At 35.1% G+C, this 24,492-nt stretch overlaps 2 protein-coding genes across 20 annotated transcripts in view; both read left to right on the plus strand.

The window, feature by feature from the left end:
* The window catches only part of LOC127846924 (tensin-1-like), a 363,784-nt gene that overhangs the window by 305,604 nt on the left and 33,688 nt on the right, over positions 1-24,492 (plus strand). Inside the window, exon 18 of one of the 19 annotated variants that reach the window (XM_052378335.1) lies at positions 1,723-1,854. The exons of 17 other annotated variants lie outside the window; for them this stretch is intronic. The gene's annotated coding sequence lies outside the window, so the exon portion shown is untranslated. Of the gene's footprint in view, positions 1-1,722; positions 1,855-24,492 lie in introns of those variants that run through there. One more of the 19 variants, XM_052378332.1, reaches the window with a different exon arrangement.
* Positions 1,248-13,640, plus strand: LOC127849156 (tensin-3-like). The gene is made up of 12 exons (XM_052381875.1): positions 1,248-1,293; positions 1,723-1,922; positions 2,897-3,084; positions 4,295-4,458; positions 4,618-4,701; positions 7,356-7,577; positions 8,402-8,533; positions 9,486-9,566; positions 11,721-11,886; positions 12,201-12,269; positions 12,782-12,826; positions 13,493-13,640. The coding sequence occupies exons 1-12, from the start codon at positions 1,248-1,250 to the stop codon at positions 13,638-13,640; spliced, it is 1,545 nt and encodes a 514-aa protein (XP_052237835.1).

The raw sequence follows: 24,492 nt of genomic DNA on the forward strand, positions 1-24,492 counted from the left end.
TTTATACAATACACCCAAACTTTCCAAACGACGTTCTACACGTCAGCATAATTTTCGCGCGCTTTTTATGAAACAAAGGATATTTTAGCACTGTTTATTTGACGCTAGAATTTATCAAAGGTCGCGTTAGCATTAAAATTCGGAAGTGTGTTTCGGATTACAAATTTAATAGTGATAATGATAATCGAACGAAACATTAACAGTTGCGCGTAATTAATTCTACGCTACACATACATGTATGTACATGTAGGTGGATATCTTTTCACTCGATCCGCCGCGTACGTATGCGGCGGATTTACTCCGCGAAAGTACGCAAGGTTAACACAGACTCGGTCTGACAAGGTCAATGTCAAGGTCATCCTTCACAAGGTCAAGGTCATCCTTCAAGGTCAAACATCATATAGGGGGACATTGTGTTGTTTAAGCTTCAGTAATTGAAGTTTTGTTTGTGTGGGTTTATTTTGATTCGTTTTCTTTGATTGTCAGTATTTTAGTTATAATTTGGTTGATAAAGTAACACACAAACACAGCTTATTGATCATGTGTTGTTTACAGTAAACTTTACCATGTGCAGACTTACAAGACTTGGCTGCATAAACTGGTCATAAAGATGCATTTTCCCCATAGAGTGATGCATATTTATTGTATTTATTTAAAAGAGTATGAAAAGTAAAAGCAACGTTCATTGGACAAATACACGTAATGTCCTTCATCATCATCCGTGTGTTTGTGGTGTTATTTTATGTCAACAATTGTTGTGGCATTGACTGTGTGGTTTGTTAAGTCACTGTTAATTAATTAATTTGTCATCATTTCTTCAAAAATGTATGTATTTTTATGCCCCCACTTGTTTAAAGGCATTAAGACTTGCACATGTCTGTCCCGAAAAGTGTGTTTTGCAGTCGTCTTTAATTGACTGGATTGATTGGGCTCAAACTTTCACAGTTGAATATTCTATGGACAATCAATCCGAGAGAGAGAGGAATTTTGGTTGAGACGAGTTTTGGCAGAATTGTGGCCCTTTGTCTGTTTTTCCACATTATAATGTAAAGTATAATATATAGATGCCTTAAGTTTGTGATTTCAACTCCTCTCTAACTTATGGGTGGATCTTGCTGAAATATTTACAGTTGATTATCTTAAAATGTGTATGGTCATACTGATAGGAATAGTGACTAGTTTGGGCTGAATTATGGCCCTTTATCTTTTTGATTACTGCAAAATATTTGTGGATTAATGTCCAAACAATGTATTGTGGGGAGATTCCAGAACTTTTACACATTTCTGGTTTGGGTTTGCAGCAAATCTGTTCTTGATTTGTTGAATCATTTCATTAATTAGAAGTAACATGTTTTACATGATTCTTATTGTAACAACCAATATTTTATCATAAATACATACATTATAACAGTATCATGTATTTGTTACTAACATTACCAAAAATATAACATACAACTATAGGCAAAAATTCACCTTTGAGTCAGTTTTGAGTGGCAATATAAACAATTAAATGATGTTTTATACATGACAGAGTGACAAAGTGTACAGTGACTGATCATCAATTTTCTGAGTGAACTTTTTTCATAATTTCATTGATAGTATGGCAGATCTTTCTTGAGAATTTCTAATTAGTACATAGTATATCTATGTTTTCTGTACAGTTATGTCCCCAAACATTTCAAATTCCTTTTTAAATTATTTCCTCACCCACCCATATTTCAGGAGGAAGCCATGTGATCAGCCCGACTGGTACCCTGCAGTCAGATAGGATGCAATATCAGACACAGCAGTATCAGCAGAACCAGCAATACCAGACTGGGAACCAGCAATACCAGACTGGCACACTGCCACACAACTCTCAGCAGATTATAACTCCTGGGTACCAGACAGGCACCTTGCCTCTCCAGCCAAGCTTTAACCAGGTATGTACATGGAACCAGACAATGAAGAATCATTATAATTAGTTTACCCTGCCACACTGCTGCAAGCAGAACATAACTGCTGGGTACCAGACAGGCACCTTGCCTCTCCAGCAAGGCTTTAACCAGGTATTTACTGGGAACCAGACAATATCACGGAATTCAAATTAGAGGTATCCGATTAGAGCACTACTTTTCTTAAATGAACACAATTAAACCTGATCTAAGTTTAGTCTTAGAAAGTTCAAACTTCTCACCAGCTATCTAATAATATATAAAATTCTAAAAAATAACTACAACCAATAATTTCAAATTAGGGCAGTTGTTGGTACACACTTTTCTCATCTTGGCAAACTAAGTTCAATGTTGGTTCCGGGGGCCCATAGCTTGGTTAGCGGTTACCAAACTGGACATTGTATCTACCCTTTGGTTAGTCCAGTTTCCCTCAACAGCAGTCCAAAATTAGGTGCCTTTCATTAAAACTCTAAAATATTAAAATTGCAGCTATATTCAAACATTTGTCCCAACTTTCTTGAGTCTAGTAAGTTAATGAGGTAGGAGTTCTGGCACACAATCAGGGTTCTGGCACACAATCAGGGTTCTCTCAAAATACGGCCTCAGGCAGTGAAAGACCTCATAAACTTTGGAGTACACAGCTGCATCTGTGACAAAACTGTAGTTCTAACAACAACTTACTTTCCATTTGGGAGAAGCAAGTATCTGTAATTATTGGGAATCATGTAACATTTTCATAAGCCAATAAAAGTTATTTGAAATGTTATTTTTATTATTAGATCCAAATTGGTATAGGAGAAGAACTAAATGTAAGACACCATCTTTCATTCCAATCCCATTCAAACATGATCATACTATTAATGTTGTATTAACTACCATGTATTAATAATGTTTATTTGTTTGAAATAACTAAGTATAATCTAAAGTGGTGAACATCTTCTTTTCTTCTTCATCATCATCAGCAGCAGCAGTACCAGCAGCAACAGCGCCAGCAGATCAGCTCCTCCAGCTACCAAACCCAGCAGTACAGCACCAGCTCCAACTCCCACAACTCCCATCAGGCCCACGACGGCAGCCTGCATGTTGACACTAACCCCAGAATGCTTATGACACAATCTGCACGATCACCATTGGAGTCTTCTCCTGGCAGGTCCGTACAATTGTATTTGTCGTGTTCTGAGAAAACTGGGCTTAATTCATGTGCGTAAAGTGTCGTCCCAGATTAGCCTGTGCAGTCCACACAGGCTAATCAGGGACGACACTTTCTGCTTTATAGTATTTTTAGTTTGAAGGAAGTCCCTTCTTACCGAAAAGCAAGTTTAAGCGGAAAGTGTCGTCCCTGATTAACCTGTGCGGACTGCACAGGCTAATCTGGGACGACACTTTACGCACATGAATTAAGCCCAGTTTTATTAGAACAAGACACGTATATTGCTCTCGTTCTGCAAAAATTGGGCTTTATTCATGTGCTTTGAGTGTCACCTCAGATTTGGCAAATCAGGGACAAAACTTTCCTCTTCTGGAAGGTACGTAAGATTTTATTGCACACTTTATTTGATACCCGGGGAGTTGTAATGTCATGTTTTTCTTAAACCACATGTTGTTGTCTTTTTAAACGGAGGGACAAGGAAGATTTCAGGTAAAAAGGAAATGTGATTATTTTAATTAATTGCAATAAACCATCCTCATTGAAGGAAAAAAGAAATAATTTCTTCCAGGACAAATAAGTGTCTTTGAAAATTTTCCTAACATCAAGTTAAGGGATAGACTATAAATATTAGGGAAGATTTTTTTTGGTGATGTTAAAGCAGCAAATTTGTTTAAAGTCCTTTATTGGCAACACAGGTATTGTCTCTAATCCTTGACCACTCAGAAACGCATGTTGAAGCATTTGAAGTTCTTTAGAAAATAAAATTAAATTTAAGTCCTTTCTTAATATATTTAAGTTTGAAAGGCTTTATTTCCAACCCTAACATACTGATGAACCTGAACAGACTGCGAGTTACTTGCAGGCTGTTATGGATTTATGCTGTTTGCACATAGCCATTTTCTCTTTGCTTCTAAGTGGGAAAGGGTAAAGTGTTCTTATCATGCATCTCACAGTGAAGTGGTTATTGTCAATGTAGAATTCAGCCGCATTTGAGAAAACTGGGCTTAATGCATGTTCATATAGTGTCATCTAAGATAAGCCTGTGCAATCCATGCAGTCTAATCAGGGAGGACACTTTACGCCTCATATCTCACAATAATTTGGTTGTTGTCATTGAGTGGCCACACAGGTATCATCTGTAACAATCTGTACCCAAATGTGTTGATCTTACAGTTACACATCTCGTTAATGTGGTTGTTATCCTCTGTAGCCCTCCTTCGCCTGGCAACCTGAACACCCTACGACAGCAGCTGCACACGGCACACACTATGTCGAGTAGCGCCGTGTCCCCTGGGCCCCACTCGGCTACCGGCCAGTCCTCGCCCAGCGTGTACTTTGGCCTGTCCAGACGTGGCAGTCTCACCTCATTGGCTGGTAAGCATTTTTGTTGATCCAACAGGCACAGCTCCATTCCAAAATTGTGGGAACCAGACCACTGTTAATTAACATTTATACATTCAGACTCAAAATACTCGCTCAACTATAAATATTTCAGCATCTAGAACCCATGTATATCTCTTGTCTACATTGCAGACTCTGAAGCCACACACACAACCCCCAGGTTTGTGAAGGACACGTCCAAGTTCTGGTACAAACCCAACATCACTAGGGAGGAGGGTGAGTAGACTTGGGCCCGTATACACCAACCAATTTGTATACTTTAGTCCAAGAATAAAGATTATTCCTTTAATTGGAATATTCAAGAATTGCTTTTATTTTGAGTCAAACTTGCCAATTACCACCTCTATCTACACCATTTTTCAAGATCAATATTTTGTTAGTGACATTATTAGCAGTGGTTCCCTGCATATATTCAAACGGTTGACGTTGGATTTTGCTTGATTCTAATTCTATCCTTTATTCTTAGGTCTAAGAATGGATTGATTAATGACGGCTCTGGTCTGAATATCAAGAACATACTTTCTGATTCAATTAAAAAAATTTTTTTTAGAAGAAGTTGACTGACCATAGTGCTCAACTTGGTGTTCACTGATGTTATTTTGAGTTTTCAATCTGATTGGACCATGATCCTAAGAAAGAAAATGTGAATAGTCTTATAGCCTCTACGAAAGATAATTTAAACGCTTTTTATGCGTTTTATGCTTTTTATTCTTTGGTTTATTGTTTTTGGCCTGTCTTTCTGTCATTATATGTGTCTGTCTGTAGTGTTTTATACAGGAAGGAAAAGGGGCGTGGTGCAAAATTTCAAAAAAGGGCACTTTAGCGCGCGACATCCATAAAAAGGGCACAAGTATATCTCTATAGTGACTTAATAACAAGCTTTGTTACACACAAACATTGTATGTATAGTTTTGAGATTTTTTGTTGAATAATTAAACCAACAAAATCCAGAATGTATATTTTATTATGTGTTTTAAATTTTCATGTAGTAACAAAAAACAAGATTAAACACCATAGGATATATATCTTATACAAACTATAGCTTTTCAAAGAAGTCTTAGAATACTGTTAAATGAGCTACCCTCTTAAACAATTATTTGAATTATTATCATGACCACGTGTTGTATTGTGTACATTTATTTCGCAAAAAGTGTAACTAGGAACGGCGCCGTGCTGTCTTTTGTTCATTGTCAATTAATTCAATACACGTTAATTGGTCTCCGATATAAACTTGTTTAGCTTACAAAGCAATTTGCATCAATTTCTAATTTACGTTTCGTCGAAAGTGGAATGCCAAAATCGGAAAGCGTACGTTGCGACATTCTAAACACAAATGATAAGTGGTACAAGTTCAATATTTTTGTAAAATTCATATCTGTGTTTGCCAATTAACATATTTTGACAAGTTACAAACGGGTCATAATGTTCTTAATTGAACCAATGGTGCAGGCCTACTACTGTTACAACAATTAACAACTTTTGGCCAAACAGGGTCCAAGACAGGGTATCAACTTCTTTGCCGACATTCACACGTAATTGTAATCAAAACATCGTGACAATAAACAAGCACGTGCTCCAATTAAGCGCGGTCTGCCTAACCGTGAACAGCAAACGTGTTAAGATTGTCGTCTGCTTCAATTCATCAACACACATCTACTGTGAGCCTGTGCCAATTGTATTGGATAGGAGGCGGAGCATTATTTTAATCGACAGCTTTAATATGTCACGGGTTGCTATTTTCGGCGTATGGCCAATTTTCAGGAAGTACAGTGGACGTCATAGGGTTTTGTAATCGGCGTATGGAAACAATTATCGGGCGTAATATACGGCTGTACGCCGCTTAGTGCAAGCCTTGTAAAAAAATTTTTTTAACTTAAAACTGTTTTACATTAAATTGAAATCAAATCAATTTTTACAGATACAACTGGTGTTTTTTTTAAATTTAATTACGCGTAAAAATAAATGTTTTGATATAACTGAATTATGCATGAAATGCACAATTTCCACATGAATAACATCGAGGTTTTCATCAAGTCTCCTAAGTAACTGTGCACGATTGTATCCAGACCGATAAGTGTTACAAAGCCACTGAAATTATCGATTGATATTGACACATGGTTATTCACGCATGACGAATTCACAACCGCGCGAATCTTCGCTGATAATAGTCGGCTTAGAAGCTTGGTTAAGAGGCAATTAAGATGTTATCAATAAGGTCGCGCGAGGCGGAAAACAGGGCGGCGGCCTTTGAAAAAGGCAGCGTGGCGCTGATTTGCTTTGAAAGGGGCAGCGAGGCGCTTCAAAAAAGCGGCGTGGCGCCGCGCCATGCTAAAACGGCCTGGATAAAACACTACTGTCTGTCTGTCTGTCACAAACTTTAACCTTGGTTAAACTTTTGCAATAACTTTTGTAATATTGAAGATTGTAACTTGATATTTGGCATGCATGTGTATTTCGTAGAGCTGCACATTTTGAGTGGTGAAAGGTCAAGGTCATCCTTCAAGGTCAAAGGTTTAAAAAAAGCAAAAGTGGCGCAGAAGGCGCATTGTATTTCTGATTAACACAACTCTGGTTGTTATTGTTTACAAGAAGTTTTACAATAATAATTGCATTGTTTCTCTATGTGAAAATGTATGAGTATTATTGTCGTAGAATCATCCTTTTAATATCTTATCCCTGCAGCCGTTATGATTCTGAAAGTCTTTTAAATTTCTCATCCACACTGCTATCATGATGCTGACAGACAATGGTTCGGGCATGTTCGAGGTCCATGACTTCATCAACTTGTTTAAATACGTTATGTCCATGGTTAACAAGAAAATGTATGAGTATCGTTGTAGAATCATCCTTTAATTTTCTCATCCCCACAGCCATTATGATGCTGAAAGACAAAGCACCTGGCACGTTCGTGGTCCGTGACTCCAACTCGTTCCCAGGAGCGTTTGGCCTTGCCCTGAAGGTGGCGACCCTACCACCCAACGTTCAGACCAAGCCCACAAGTGACCCTATGGCTGACCTTGTGAGACACTTCCTTATTGAGCCCACAAGTAAAGGGGTCAGGTTGAGGGGCTGCTCCAATGAGCCGGTATTCGGTGAGTTGTTTTAAACTGTACCCAATATATATTTGTAATGTTTGTAGCTATTCAACATTATTGATTTTGGTTCAAGGGGTAAATTTGATAAAATTAAGGAATTCTCTCTGTAATAATAAAATAATACATGAACTACTAATAATGATACTATATTTATAGTAATAATAATTATAACAATTTATAACTTCTATAATAATGATGCAAATAGTAAAAATTAAAAAAATAATCTAACAATAATAATAATAATAAAAGGTTTATTTTCAGAAGGCAACATTCTGAAGGCAGTTAAAACGACTACTGTCTAAACCAATAGAATCTATCTAGAAAAATTAATTTTAAGAAAAAAAAAAATTATACAAATTAATATATAACATTACTAGTCAAGCTTTTATAAATTCAAGTTTATTTGCATGCACTATTGAGTTACTGGTATTCGTTCTAGACTTTCTTTGTCTGTTTAACATCCATGTAAATAATGGCCACATTTAAAATGTATTTATACTGTTGAAAACAGCGAAATATCTACCGGTAAGCAAACAAAAGACTTACAAGTAAAGAGCGAAAGAAGTAGTATTTGCATGTAAGCCACTTAAATTGACACCTTAACATAAACAATTCCAGGTTTGATATGGGGCAGTTGAGATGTTGTCCTCCTAGCAACCGGTAGGTCATGGTTTAAATGACCACTGTTGGGGCATTTTTCAGATCTACCATATAGGCACCATGCACTAGTTTTACCCAGGTTACTATCTCAAGAGGGTTTCAATAAAACTCAGGATTAAATGCAATCGAGCTTAAATAAATGGGTTTATACTAAATTGCAGGTTCATTGGCCTCACTGGTGTACCAACACTCTATCACTCCACTTGCGCTGCCCTGCAAACTGGTTCTACCTGAACATGGTGAGTCCCAGTCATCAATGTCTACAATACGTAGGGCCGACATGCTGAGTAAAGGTACTAGCGCGGTTATACAGTCGGTGGTGGTGTTGATCAACATATATTCAATTGGATTGATTTTTGTTGGATTTAGATATTTGCTTTTATTTCTAGCTCCTGTACAGAGTTAGATATCACATTTTATTGCTTAGATATGTAGCTTAACACATTTGTATTCCCTTAGAAAATCTAATTAAATAAAAGACCTTTCTTACTAGATTCAAGAATAAAGGTTTCATTCCCAAACTTATATAATGAGCAGTAAACAGCATCAAACCCTGAACAGCCTGCGAGCTATTTGCAGGCTGTTCTGGTTCTATACTGGTTGCTTATAGCCATTTCACTTAACCCTTCAAAGGGATAATGCTGGTGTAGGACTTGAACATGCTTGAACATGCAACCCCAAGTTCCAGTGCCAATGTTTTATCAGTAGACAAAAAAACTTTTATTGTGAACTTATTATATATGGAAGTTATCAAATTATATTTGAAATGTTTACTTCAAATCTTTGTTGTGTTGTTAAATGCATGTTTGCTGGTTTAATTGAAGACCCAATTTTAAAGCCCATAAATATATCTCATTATTTCAGATTCTATTTTCATGATTTGTGACCCTATTTTCATGTCCATAAATATTCCGTTTAAATCTGACCCTATATTAAAGCCCATAAATATTTCTGGGATCTCAAACCCTAACCAAGATTGACACATTCAAGTCCAGATCCTATTTTTCAACACATGGTGATTTCCATAAATTAAATCCCTATTTTGAAGCCCAAACAAATTTCCGTGATTATTTACACTACTTTTAGGCCCATAATTACTTCCATGATTTAAGTCCATATTTTTAAGCCCGTTAATATTTTAATGATTTCAAACTTCATTTTCAAGCCCATACATACCTTAGACCAGGCATACGCATTCAAGTCCAGATCTTATTGTTCAACACATGCCTATTTCCATGATTTCAGATCCCTCCCACATAGTGGCGGACGTATCTCCCACAACAGAGATGCCCAGCTCTGCATCACAATTACTTGCACAGGGAGCAGGTAATATATTGCTTTCCATGACACCCTTTGTTGCCTAGTTACAGAGGCTGCATACAATTCTTGGTATCCATGACATCCTTTCTGGGTTTCCAAAACACCCTTTGTTACCCAGTAGCAGAGGCTGCATACAACTACTTGTTTCCATGACACCATTTGTTGCCTAGTTACAGAGGTTGCATACAAATCTTGGTTTCCATTACACCCTTTTTGCCTAGTAACGGAGGTTACATACAACTCTTCAGCATTTATTTTATTTTGATACCTAATAAATGATTAATACATGGATTTTCGTTAACTGGTACATTTTCACAGGTGTGGTTAGTAAATAATGTTTATGCAACAGAATTCTTTGTACCATGAAATACACCTAATTGAATTGCTCTATGTAATCTTATATACCACTGATTTTATTGCAGCTTGCAATGTCATTCTGATTTCATCTCAGCTTGCAATGTCATATACCACTGATTTCATCTCAGCGTGCAATCTCATCTACCACTGATTTTATTGCAGCTTGCAATGTCATATACCACTGAATTCATCTCAGCGTGCAATGTCATATACGACTGATTTCATCCTAGCGTGCAATTTTATATACCACTGATTTCAGCATGCAATGTAATATACAACTGATTTCATTATGCCCCCCTTCGAAGAAGAGGGGGTATATTGCTTTGCTCATGTCAGTCGGTCGGTAGGTCTGTCGGTCCGTCCACCAGGTGGTTGTCATACGATAACTCAAGAACGCTTGGGCCTAGGATCATGAAACTTCATTGATCATGACTCGCAGATGACCCCTATTGATTTTGAGGTCACTAGGTCAAAGGTCACGGTGACTCGAAATAGTATATTGTTTTTTTTAATGATAATTCAAGAATGCATACGCGGCCAACAGGGCACACTCTGAACAATATTACTGAAGCAACTGGTCTGTAATCCTAAATCTATAATTATCAGTCCAATGAAACATCATCCTTTTAGTAAAATACAGTGGATCAGTAAAAATATTATCAGAATATGAGATTTTTTGTATATTTTGTATATTAAATATTGTGTTAATGTTTAATTTTGTTGATTAATATAAATATAAGCAGGACAGGGGAGGTAATACACTACAGGGGAAACAAATGCAATAAGTTTAAATTTATTGTTACAGATTTGCCTGCCTTGTAATATATTTAAATTTTACCAGATGTAAGGCTAACTGCATTTTTGTAATGCCTACTACTACTACTACTACTACTACTACTGCTGCTGCTGCTGCTGCTGCTGCTGCTGCTGCTGCTGCTGCTGCTGCTACTACTACTACTACTTCTTCTACTACTGCTACTACTTCTACTACTACTACTACTACTACTACTACTACTACTTCTACTACTGCTACTACTACTACTACTGCTACTACAACTACTACTACTTCTACTACTACTACTCTACTACTACTACTACTACTACTACTACTACTACTACTACTACTACTACTACTACTACTTCTACTACTTCTACTACTGCTCTACTACTGCTCTACTACTACTACTACTACTACTACTACTACTACTACTACTACTACTACTACTACTACTACTACTACTACTACTACTACTACTATTTCTTCTGCTACCACCACCTACTACTACTACTACTCTATTACTACTACTACTACTACTACTACTACTACTACTACTACTACTACTACTACTACTTCTACTACTACTCTACTACTACTACTACAACTACTACTACTACTACTACTACTACTACTACTACTACTACTACTACTATTTCTTCTGCTACCACCACCACCACCACCACCACCACCACCACCACCATTCACAGTGACAAAAAACGTATTCACACAATGGCTGCTACTACAACTTATAGCACATATAGGGGGGCATGCATGTTTTACAAACAGCCCTTGTTTCAGCTTGCAATGTCATATACCACTGATTTCATCTCAGCGTACAATGTCATATACCACTGATTTCATCCTAGCTTGCAATTTCATATACCACTGATTTCAGCATGCAAAATCATATACAACTGATTTCATTTCAGCTTGCAATATCATATACCACTGATTTCAGCATGCAATGTCATATACCACTGATTTCAGCATGCACGCAATGTCATATACCACTGATGTCATTTCAGCCTGCAATGTCATATACCTGAACTCGGTGGACACGGAGTCGCTGACCGGCCCTCAGGCCATCCAGAAGGCGGTCAAGATGACATTTGACATGGCACCACAGCAGACGACACAGGTCCACTTTAAGGTGTCCAACCAGGGAATCACACTGACGGACAACCAGCGAAAGTAGGAATATGTTCTATATTTTAAAATGCAAGTAAAATGTAAAATCTTAACTTGTGACTGGTTAGAGATTATTTCCCTGATGGTGCTTAACTTGAGATTAGGCGGAATGGAACTTGTTTCAATTGTATAGAAAGCCTAAGGCTTGTTTAGAATGCTCTCAAGTCAATAACCTGGAACTAGGGCCAGTAATTGGTGTCTATTGGGGAAATCTTAATAAGGCTCCCACAGTGGGGACCCAAACTGTGACCACTGTGAACTAACTTGTAAGAGTTATTGCCGTGCCTCTACATTTCAAGGTTTATTTCCCATTGCAGGCTGTTCTTCCGGCGCCACTATCCAGTTGCTGCTGTGACCTACTGCGGAATAGACCCGGAAGACCGAATGTGAGTAGATCAGAGTTGTGATTTTTCCTCCTTTGAGCTGATTTCCTCCATTTAAATGTCAAACTTATTTTGCAAAGAGTTATTAACTTTGCTGGATTTATGTACACATGAAGAGTTGAACTGCATCATTTATAGGAGGAAGGGGATTTTCCTCCCCAAGGGAGATTCTTAAATCATAGGTTTTTTAACGCCAACAAGTTTGAAACACATCATGATGTTGCTCTAAATCAATTGTTGATCACGCAATAAATGTGCTATGAATTTGATGTTGTTCTCATATGTTTAAAAGGTTTTACTTGAACATTTATTTAATCAATTTGTATGGCTTAGAATTTTTATTGGTATGCTTTTTAGGAGATATGTTTGACAAAACTTAGAGTTATAATTTGAATCATTGGCTTACAGGGCTACATTAATTGGAGTTGTGTTGTGTTAGCAAGTATAAATACAGAAACAACTAAGATTATAATATATTATATTTTATGTTTTATTGAATTATTTTTTTATTGCAGGTGGAAACGTGAGACCGATGTCCCTGGTGTGATTGCTGATGCAAGGTTGGTCCAGTCATTGTAACATTGTAAAATCATGGTCATTTGTAGGATATAATTTTTCATCCCTGTCATGGGTTTACTTATCCACGAATTAAAGACAAACACATGAGCAAATTCCCCTGTTTTTCCAAAATAATTATTTATTAGATTTCCTCCCGTTTACTTACAAAGTAAGTGTAAAACTTGTTCTGAACAGCGCTGGATTAATTTTATAAGTTAGGTTTGGTGCCACCTGTGAGAGATTAAGGGTATTAACATAGATTTTTCATACACAAAACAACACTTATAAATGCATGTTAATTATTTTCACAGTCTAGATATTAATTCAGACTTTGTTGTTTGCACTATATTATTTAAGGGCGGATATTACTATTATACAATCTATATGAGCCGTGCTCTGTGAAAAGGGGGTTTATTGCATGTGAGTAAAATGTGGTCTCAGATTAGCTTTTGCACTTTGCAGAGCTAATCTAGGACAAAAATGTCTTTTTTTATGATATTTTTCGTTTAAAGAAAATCTCTTCTTAGCAAAAATGAAGTTTGGGCAGGCTAATCTAGGACGACACTTTACGCACATGCATCAAACCCCTTTTCACAGAGCACGACCCATATATTCACCCACAATTTGTTGTTCGAAAATGAGTTTAAATGTTTAACATTTGTTTACAGAGTATTTGGCTTCGTTGCAAGAAAACAGGGCTCTGTGTCAGACAATTCCTGCCACCTGTTCTGCGAGCTTGACCCCACCCAGCCCGCCAGCGCCATTGTGAACTTTGTTACCAAGGTGATGATAGGTCAGGGAAAGGTCAAGTCTTAGAGGTCATGGAAAGGTCAAGTCATTGGTAAGGGCAAGGTCAAGTCATAGCCAACATCATGTGGCATGGAGTGATAAAAACGTTTTTTTTTCAACTAGAAATGGAATGGAAAGATGTTGAAAAATGTGAAAATTTATGTAGCCGGCACCTTGATGGCAGATTATGGTGGATCAATGTGAATATGGCGAATATAAATGTGTTTTCAACTAGGAATTGGATGTATGGATTTTGAAAAATGTGAAAATGTTGCCAAATGTTTGCTACATGTGTATTTAGGACAACAAACACATTACAAACTCAATTTTGGATCAATAATAATGGTGGTTGACCAACAAGTTACCAACTAGAAATTGTTATAATTCCTAAAGAGTGAATTACAAACATGTTGGCAACTTAAAAACGTATGCATTAATATGAAAATTGTAAACATATTGTAAATAGAAAAAATGGCATTGATTACTAGTAAAAAAAGGAAATCTCTAAAAAATGTTACCATCTAGACAATGTATTGGTAAACATGCATGGACTTGCATTATTTCGATGCAAGTGTTGTTTAAATAGAATTATTAATGATGTTGAACAAATGAAATGGAACATGTGCGTCAAGTGTGTACCATATGATTTTATGTTACATTTGTGGCATTGAGGTGTTTGTAGAAACAGTTCATATTAATATCGTTAAGGGTAGTGTGCAGACCTTTATTTATGTTGTGTTCAGGTTTTATTGGTTTTTGATCGGTTGTCATTGAACATTTGATATATTTATAAATAGGTGTTGTGACGCAGATATTGCTTTATTTATATGAAACGTCATAAAAAAGGGTTTGTAGTAAGACAGGGTTCAGTCACAGTTGGTTTAAGGTTGTTGCAAATATACAACTTGTTCATGTATGATGTGTGTCTGGTGGCAAACATTGATTGTAGTTAGCACGTGCCTGCCTTTTTTTTAACCATATTTTGCCTTGCACAGATACAATAAATTATTAAGAAAATAAGCTTTAATTTTTATCGTGCTTATATATTGTGTACATATATATTATAGTTATTCAATTTGCATTTTTCGTCGATTTTAGCCGTGTATAGTATAGTTGTTTCAATGTGAAGCATATGTGTGTTGATGTTCATTTATAAATGTTGACGATGGTGCTAAACCTCTGCACATGTAGATTGCTGTAATATAAATACCATGTGTACATGATTCACCACATGTAGATGGCTGTAATATAAATACCATGTGTACATGATACTCATATCTTCGGCAAAACTTGTACGTGTTAAGACGTGCTTGTTTGCCTTGTTGATATATGGTTTAATTTTGTCTGATGTCGTTTAAGATGCAATTTTTCAGCAGTGTTGTGAAGAAAAAGCTATTATTTGAAAGAGGGTTTTCATATTAGACGACATTGTTTTATGAAATGTTAACGCTTGATTTATAAAGATACATTATCCGTTTAACAGTTTTAAAATTAGTTATTGTTAACAAATATTTCATAGAAACTGGTTATGCAAAGTAAGTTTGACTTTATTTACAAAATGGTAAATTGTTCAGATTTTTTGTGACCAAGGAAATTTTTAAGTTAAGATTTTTATAACTTTTCACTGCTTTCACAATTTGATCATTTTATTGGAAATCATGTCAAATATTGTTATGTTACATGTTATATATATTATTATTATTATTAATATTATTGCGTTTGTTTATCCCTTGGCTTTTAATATTTAACTGTTACTGTTTTTATAACCCATAACTCAGTTTACCATGTCATGTCATAATGTTGTTAGTTCTGATTTTACCCCTCTTTTCACTTCACTTATGTTAAGCATGTAACTTCAGTTTATGTGATTGCACATTGACTGGTTTATGATTCTTTTGAATATACATAAGCACTTAAAAGCTTAAAGACAAAACGCAAAGTTAAACTTGGGTTTGATAAATAACGTGCATTCTAGTTTTGTTCCAAAGAAGTTACTGTCAGTACTGCTCTGGCACCAGTTTCATCTTTTGTGTCATGTTGTTTCCATAACTCCTGTTGAAAAGGCATTAATCTAGATATATCAAGCTTTTTGTTGATTTTCAATTATTTTTGTGTCAAACTCACATTCAACAGAACATCAAGTTCTTGTTACATCTTTTGAACATCATTCTTAGCTCCCTTGCTATTTGATGTTGTATGTGTAATGACAACCATACACACAATTTCAAGTTCTTATTACATCTTTTGAATATTTTTCTCTGAACTCCCTTGATACTTGATGTTGTATGTTTTAAAGCCACTGTAAATACTATGTTAGATTACAAACCACTAGGAACGCCTCATTTGCATGGAAGGACGGATTTGACATGTACCGATGATATTATGTGTATCGTGCATATTCATGTAGGCTTCACTCATTAATTTGTCATTGTCACAAATACAGAATACATTTACGTATGTAAAGACAGCTCTAACAGTCCATTTTACATCATTTCTCTTGAGAGAAGATTTGTTGCTGATCAAGTTGTATAGTTTCAAGTCTACAAATGTTTACTAGTTAGATTAATAATTGTTATATCGTCCATGTTAAAGTTGAAAACTCTTATTAGCAGGATTTAATTGAAGGTTTGAAGGTTTCATTTTTATTTAAACTAAAATTGGTGGACAAGTTCAGTTTTAATTGACACTCTTGGCTGTGGATGCTGTTGGTTGTAAGTTTGGTAAATCTGTAACACATATACTCTATCTTTGGTTGAACTTTATGGATTTTGTTTTGAATTTTTGTTAACTAAAAACTTTTAAGTATATCATTGGTAATTAAAAAATAACTCTGAACTCCTTACGTCACCCAGTTCGCTGTTTAGTTCTTATATGTTGTAAGCTTTGTCATTTTGTTTCCTCAACATTTTTTGCAAAAGTTTACTCGTGAAAAATTAGTTAGGATATGTAGATACTAAATGGCTGTTTTAACTCTTTCAGTGCTGGAACCGACTTTTGAAGGCCTTTGCAGATATGTAGATACTAAATGGCTGTTTTAACTCTGTCAGTGCTGGAACCGACTTTTGAAGGCCTTTGCAAACAGTTTGGATCCAGATGTGACACCACAGAACAGGGCGTCTCATCAGGATCCAAACTGTTTGCTGTTCTGATAGTATTCTTGGAAAAAAAATCAAAGAAAATGCTAATTTTAGAAATTCAGCAGACGACATTACAGCAGACGACAAATTTCCCAGCATGCACATGGTTTAACTAATACTGTATCTGCAACTACATCTGTATTGTAAGTCGTACTTTGTAACAATAAAAATGGTGGATTTTTAGGTTCACTGAAAAATTGAATGGATCCCTTTTATAAATATTTTTTTAGCTGTATAAAAAACATTAATTGAATGTTTGGAGACAGTTTAATTTAAAATACTTAAGTAATAAATTTTAAAACAATAAATAGACGGCGTTTATTTTTGTTGTAATAATTGACGCTAATTTCTTGGGGGATTTTTTTTTATTTTGTGACTTCTATTCATGCTTTGATAGTGGATTTAGGAATGTTATACAACAGTCGTATGTGTATTCTTAATATAAATGAACAAATAAAATGTTCATGGAACATGGATTGTTGTTGTTTCTAACAATATCATGTTCTGTATGTGTTATTGTGTTTGTGTAGGTCCCTTTATATCGAATAAACGACCGTCCAAGAGACAGACCTACGGACGAACAAACAAATGAATTTAGTAAAATGTTCATGAAATGTTGCTAAACGACCCTTTAAACTTGAAATATTGAGAGTGATAAAACTTAAAACACAAGGAGTGTAAGTGTGTAAAGTAAAAGGATTTGGTATGGTTTTGGGAATCCTTTTTGAAATGAAAGGAAATTATATTTGTAAAAAATTAAAATGTATGAAAAATAAAAAGATGATTTAAAATAAGAAATATCCTCGAACTATTACAGCTTAGCGCATGGAAACTACCGGTATCTGAAAACGCGCGTATGTCCGCTTTATGGTGAAAACAACATAATTTTATTGACTTCATTTGAGGATCGTTCGGTAGGTTCACGGAGTACATTTGGATGAAAATCCTTGGAAAAGGCCGATGTACGTATATCTGCCGGTTTGAGGTGAACTATGTCTGTTTGAAAGGCGTTTTTTTTTCTCAATGAAATATGTCCGTTGATTGTGTGCACGGCGTGATTGGTAAGGGGATACATGGATCTATGTGCGTGATGTGACGGGATATTGCGAAGTTGCGCATCCCTATGTTTGTATACCGATAGGTCCTTGGGTGAAAGCATCGTTGATCATTATGAAGGTACTGTTGCGGCAAACCGCGTTTTAAGTGTACAGAAGTTTGGAAATCATTACCATTTTACTCGTTAGTATGTCACTGCACTGGTTTCATTTCTCAACACTTATGTATTATTTGTGTTGTATTTTATATGGTGAATGACTTGTACACTAAACGGCTTTAAATGCTGGCTGTTCGAGTAACAATAGCTGCTTGAAAGTGCCATTTCGTTTATCCGATCCGATTTTATTAGTTACTACTACTGTTGAAAAGATATAAGACCTTTTTGTGTAGTTCTACTTGTCATAAAAGGAGTCTTTGCGTACGGCGGTTAATTGTTATTAGAAATGCCAACAATCACTAAAGATGCTGTCGCCGACAGGTGCATGCTCATTCTTGGTTTTCAATTATTTTTGTGTCAAACTCGCATTCAACAGAACATCAAGTTTTTGTTACATCTTTTGAACATCATTCTTAGCTCCCTTGCTATTTGATGTCGTATGTGTAATGGCAACCATACACACAATTTCAAGTTCTTATAACATCTTTTGAATATTTTTCTCTGAACTCCCTTGATATTTGATGTTGTATGTTATAAGGCCACTGTAAATACTATGTTAGCTTACAAACCACTAAGAACGCCTCATTTGCATGGAAGGACGGATTTGACATTTACCGATGATATGTGTATCGTGCACATTCATGTAGGCTTCACTCATTAATTTGTCATTGTCACAAATACAGAATACATTTACGTATGTAAAGACAGCTCTAACAGTCCATTTTACATCATTTCTCTTGAGAGAAGATTTTTTGCTGATCAAGTTGTATAGTTTCAAGTCTACAAATGTTTACTAGTAGATTAATAATTGTTATATCGTCCATGTTAAAGTTGAAAACTCTTATTAGCAGGATTTAATTGAAGGTTTGAAGGTTTCATTTTTATTTAAACTAAAATTGGTGGACAAGTTCAGTTTTAATTGACACTCTTGGCTGTGGATGCTGTTGGTTTTAAGTTTGGTAAATCTGTAACACATATACTCTATCTTTAGTTGAATTTTATTGATTTTGTTTTGAATTTTTTAACTAAAAACTTAAGTATACCATTAAAAAATAACTCTGAACTCCTTACGTCACCCAGTTCGCTGTTTAGTTCTTATATGTTGTGAGCTTTGTCATTTTGTTTCCTCAACATTTTTTGCAAAAGTTTACTCGTGAAAAATTAGTTAGGATATGTAGATACTAAATGGCTGTTTTAACTCTTTCAGTGCTGGAACCGACTTTTGAAGGCCTTTGCAAACAGTTTGGATCCAGATGTGACGCCACAGAACGGGGCGTCTCATCAGAATCCAAACTGTTTGCTGTTCTGATAGTATTCTTGGAAAAAAAATCGAAGAAAATGCTTATTTTAGAAATTCAGCAGCAGACGACATTTTAGCAGACAACAAATTTCCCAGCATGCACATGGTTTAACTAATACTGTATCTGCAACTACATCTGTATTGTAAGTCGTACTCTGTAACAATAAAAATGGTGGATTTTTAGGTTCACTAAAAAAATTGAATGGACCCCTTTTATAAATATTTTTTTAGCTGTATAAAAACATTAATTGAATGTTTGGAGACAGTTTAATTTAAAATACTTAAGTAATAAATTTTAAAACAATAAATAGACGTTGTTTATTTTTGTTGTCATAATTGACGCTAATTTCTTGGGGGATTTTTATTTTATTTTGTGACTTCTATTCATGCTTTGATAGTGGATTTAGGAATGTTATACAACAGTCGTATGTGTATTCTTAATATAAAATGAACAAATAAAATGTTCATGGAACATGGGTTGTTTTTTGTTAACAATATCATGTTCTGTATGGGTTATTTTGTTTGTGTAGGTCCCTTTATATTGAATAAACGACCGTCCAACAGACAGACCTACGGACGAACAAACAAATGAACTTAGTAAAATGTTTATGAAATGTTGCTAAACGGCCCTTTAAACTTGAAATATTGAGAGTGATAAAACTTAAAACACAAGGAGTGTAAGTGTGTAAAGTAAAAGGATTTGGTATGGTTTTGGGAATTCTTTTGAAATGAAAGGAAATTATATTTGTAAAAAATAAAAATGTATGAAAAATAAAAAGATGATTTAAAATAAGAAATATCCTCGAACTATTACAGCTTAGCGCATGGAAACTACTGGTATCTGAAAACGCGCGTATGTCCGCTTTATGGTGAAAACAACATTAATTTATTGACTTCATTTGAGGATCGTGCGGTAGGTCCGCACATATTGTAGCTTCTGGCTCGGAAAGGACCTTACAAACTTCGAAATACACACCAAGTTGTATATTGGAACAGATGATCTTATCAAAGAGCTAAAGTTGTTCGCTATTGCATTATCTTAGACGCAGCTCAGTTTTTAAAATTATTTTATAGCTTTTTGTATCGCTAGTTTGAAATGAACACAACCTATTCAAATTTATAATGAGTGTGTCTTAAAGCACAGGTCTAGATGTGGGTGCACTGTTTATCCTCATATTTATGTTATAGCAATAACATAGACAAAATAACAATAATATGTCTCTTTTTTCCCAATTAGTTGCTGCAATGGCAACCAGCTTTAGAATTTTGGGTGCCTTGCTTAAGAATAACACGCCTTGATAGATAGATAAATAGATAGTTTTATTTGTGTATACATGTCAAGCAATTTACAATTCTATTTAATCAATACAATACAATATCGTAAAAAAAGAAAAACAAATCATTATTATTATTATCAGAAACATATGCATTACTTTCACATTAAATACAAATACTACGATATAACTAACATTCTTACTTCATATGTGAATGGTGCCAGTTATCACAGATGATTTAATCAAAGAGCTGAAGGCACTTAAGTTGTTCGCTATTGCATAATCTTAGACGCAGCTCAATTTTCAAAATTATTTTATAGCTTTTTGTATCACAAGTTTGCAATAAACACAACCCATTCAAATTTATTAAGAGTGTATCTTAAAGCACAGGTCGAGATGTGGGTGCACTGTTTATCCTTATATTTATGTTATAGAGATAACATAGACAAAATAACAATATTATGTCTCTTTTTTCGCAATTAGTTGCTGCAATGGCAACCAGCTTTTGAATTTTGGTTGCTTTGCTTAAGAATAACAAGCCTTGATAGATAGATAGATAGATAGATAGATAGATAGATAGATAGATAGATAGATAGATAGATAGATAGATAGATAGATAGATAGATAGATAGATAGATAGATAGATAGATAGATAGATAGATAGATAGATAGATAGATAGATAGATAGATGGATAGATAGTTTTATTTGTGTATAAATGTCAAGCAATTTACAATTCTATATAATTAATGCAATACAATATCGTAAAAAAATCAAAAAAAATCATTATTATCATCTTCAGAAACATATGCATTACGTCCATATTAAATAAAAATACTACGATATAACTAACATTCTAACTTCATATGTTAATGGTGCCATTTATCACAGAGGTAAATAAGATTACGACATGAATCATGTTAATGTTGTGTTATGTGAATCTAATACTTTATTTATTTTCTTTAAATTATTGAGAAACAATTTTGCCGACATGACAGACTTTTAATGCATCATGTCTTGTTGTGAGCCGGAATCGAATCATTTCCTAGGCCTAATTGATCCACAGTCGTCAATTTGTATTATATGTTTAATAAGATTGAGTTGTTTCAAGCTTTGAAACAGTTAGTTGTCCTGGTTTTAAGCCCAACTGTAACCAACCATTGAAATTTAGTTTCCTGGGCTTAAATCTTCTGGCCCCAGGCAAACAGGCAACCACTAATCTGTAAGTTATTCATGATCTAAGATCTGACAGTGTATTGAACTCATTCAATTTGCAAGTCTGAAGCATGCATACATACATACATACATACATACATACATACATACATACATGCATGCATGCATGCATGCATGCATGCATGCATGTATGTATGTATGTATGTATGTATGTATGTATGTATGTATGTATGTATGTATGTATGTATGTTCATGCATGCATGTATGTGTGTGTGTATGTGACCGTATGCGCATCTTGGTACTTCTATATTTTAATATAAATTCAATTAGTGGCTGCTGAGTGCAGAAACCTAAAAGGTTATACCTTATAGTGCCTATGGCATCAAAGGGCAATAACTCATCGAATCAGAATGATTAACATTGACATGAATAACATTGTTTTGTAGTTTCATTCAAATGTTTTCAGAATTATAGAAATTGTTAAAGTTGAAAATAAACATCAACAACATTTGATCGTCCATCCTTGGGAGAAAAATATATCATAAACATACACACATTATGGGAAATAACTCATCGAATCAGAATGATTATATTGGAATAAATAACAGTGTTTTGTACTTTCATTAAAATGTTTTGAGAATTATAGAAATGGTTAAAGTTGAATAAAGAAGAGCTGTCTTCATAGGATGACATATGCCCCTGAAAAATGCTTTGATAGAAGTTATGAGCATTTTTCGAAACCTAAAAGCTGATTTTGAAACCTACACGCGGACCCCAAGTTCAATGTCAATGTCAAAGGGGTCAAACATTGTGTGCGTATGGAAAGGCTCTGTTTATATACACATGCATACCAAATATGAAGGTTACATCTGAAGTGACATAGATGTAATGAGCATTTTTTGAAACCCTAACGCAGATTTTGAAACCCAAACGCGGACCCTAAGTTCGAGGTCCAGGTTAAAGGGGTCAAAATTTGTGTGCGTATGGAAAGGCCCTGTTCATATACACATGAATACTAAATATGAAGGTTACATCTGAAGTGACATAGAAGTAATTTTTCAAAAAAGTATGACGGACAGTCCGATCACTATATGCCCTCCTTCGGGGCAAAAAAACCCAAAAAACATTTGACCTCCATCAATTGAAGAATAATATATCATAAACATACAAACATTAAGATAACAAGCAAATTCCTTGAATTGATATCCCTGCCAAATAAATTGTGTTTATGTATGGGTGTAGAACTAAAAGAAGAGGTATAAGTGAAGGGTTGTGCCTTTTCTCAATTACTTTTTATAACTCATTTGATGGGTTTGCAGACAATAAAATGCAGTTATTACAAAATCCGTTGATGCATAGTAAAGGAATGACCTAATAATGAATCAAATTTGTGACCTTTGACCTCAATGTGTGACCTTGACCTTAGACCCTAGGATTATGGGACAGATGGTGTACAAGTCCATTTGGCGTGCATCATCCTCTTATCCATATATATACTCATACAAAGTTTTAATAAAATCCGCCACAGCACTTCCAAGGTATGGCTCCGGACACAAAAGTGCCGGACGGACGGATGGACAACGCCAAAACAAAATCCCTCTGCCTATGGCGGGGGATAACAAAATCAAGATTAACAACAGACATATCATGTTTAAACTTATAGAAGTGTCCCTCAATTTGGTTTATCTGAAAGATCTGAACAAAAGTGTCAATATCTATGTAAAAGCCATACAGCACTAGTGTATGGATGAATAGTACTGACAGTACTGAAGTACGCTCAGTAGAACATTTGCGATAAAAACTGAACTAAAAATAAGCAAAAATAAACAAAACAATATAGCACAATAAAAATTGAACTAAAATGTTATTTCACAGTAAGCCGATATAAACTAATCCGACATGACCATATTATTTGCGTACCATATACGCTTCCATAATTTTTAAAAAACGACCTTTGTCCACATAAATTGAATCGACTCCTTCAGTTATATCTCCATGTCAACATTAAGTTACTTGCAAGTCATCAAGATATATGCCGTCATACAGTAAACAACACAGAAATAGTTAAATTTACAAGACGGCTAAAGGTTAAAATATCGTCAGAGATTTAGGCTCTTATGTCAACATGCGGGTTGTTTAAGTCTTGACAACTTATCTTATGTCGACAAATCAACATAATTTTAGGCGTCATGCTCTATTGAAAATGACTTGCCATCGTAGTTATAGTCGACGCGATGAGTTATTTTTGACGACATGACACCTTTTTCATATCATGCCGTCATAGAATGTTGACATCATCACAGTATCAGGGTGTGCCATATACGTTTCCATACAAACTGACATGAAAACATAAAAATATCATAATGCTTAGTTAATAGAAGAGGTTAACACTTCAACACTTTTAAAGTAAAACAAGATGTGTTTGTGTAGCACTATGTCCCCTCATATATTTTACCTTTGACCTTGAAGGATGACCTTTCACCACTCGAAATGTGCAGCTCCATGCATTCCAAATATCAAGTTGCTATCTTCAATATTGCAAAAGTTATGGCCAATGTTAAAGTTTGACGCAAATACACCAACAAACAAAGCAACAAACTAACCAACAGGCAGGGCAAAAATAATGCTTCCTCCAGTAGTCAAGGGGACATAAAAATAAATACAGTATGCAGACATAATATTATTTATTTTAAATTTGGAGCTAAAAATAGTCTATTGCTTAGGTCAAATCGGGAATGCCCGTAACAATAAGTTCAACGGACTCTTTCAGACTTTCAGCCG

Source organism: Dreissena polymorpha, chromosome 10 (genome assembly GCF_020536995.1).
Source record: "Dreissena polymorpha isolate Duluth1 chromosome 10, UMN_Dpol_1.0, whole genome shotgun sequence".
Lineage (NCBI taxonomy): Eukaryota > Metazoa > Mollusca > Bivalvia > Myida > Dreissenidae > Dreissena > Dreissena polymorpha.

Bases quoted from the DNA above. Each gene is read 5' to 3' on its own strand.
- LOC127849156 (XM_052381875.1), top strand. From the start codon at position 1,248: ATGTATTGTGGGGAGATTCCAGAACTTTTACACATTTCTGGTTTGG. The intron at 7,578-8,401 runs GTGAGTTGTTTT...ACTAAATTGCAG, and splicing joins CTCCAATGAGCCGGTATTCG to GTTCATTGGCCTCACTGGTG. The intron at 9,567-11,720 runs GTAATATATTGC...ATGTCATTTCAG, and splicing joins ATTACTTGCACAGGGAGCAG to CCTGCAATGTCATATACCTG.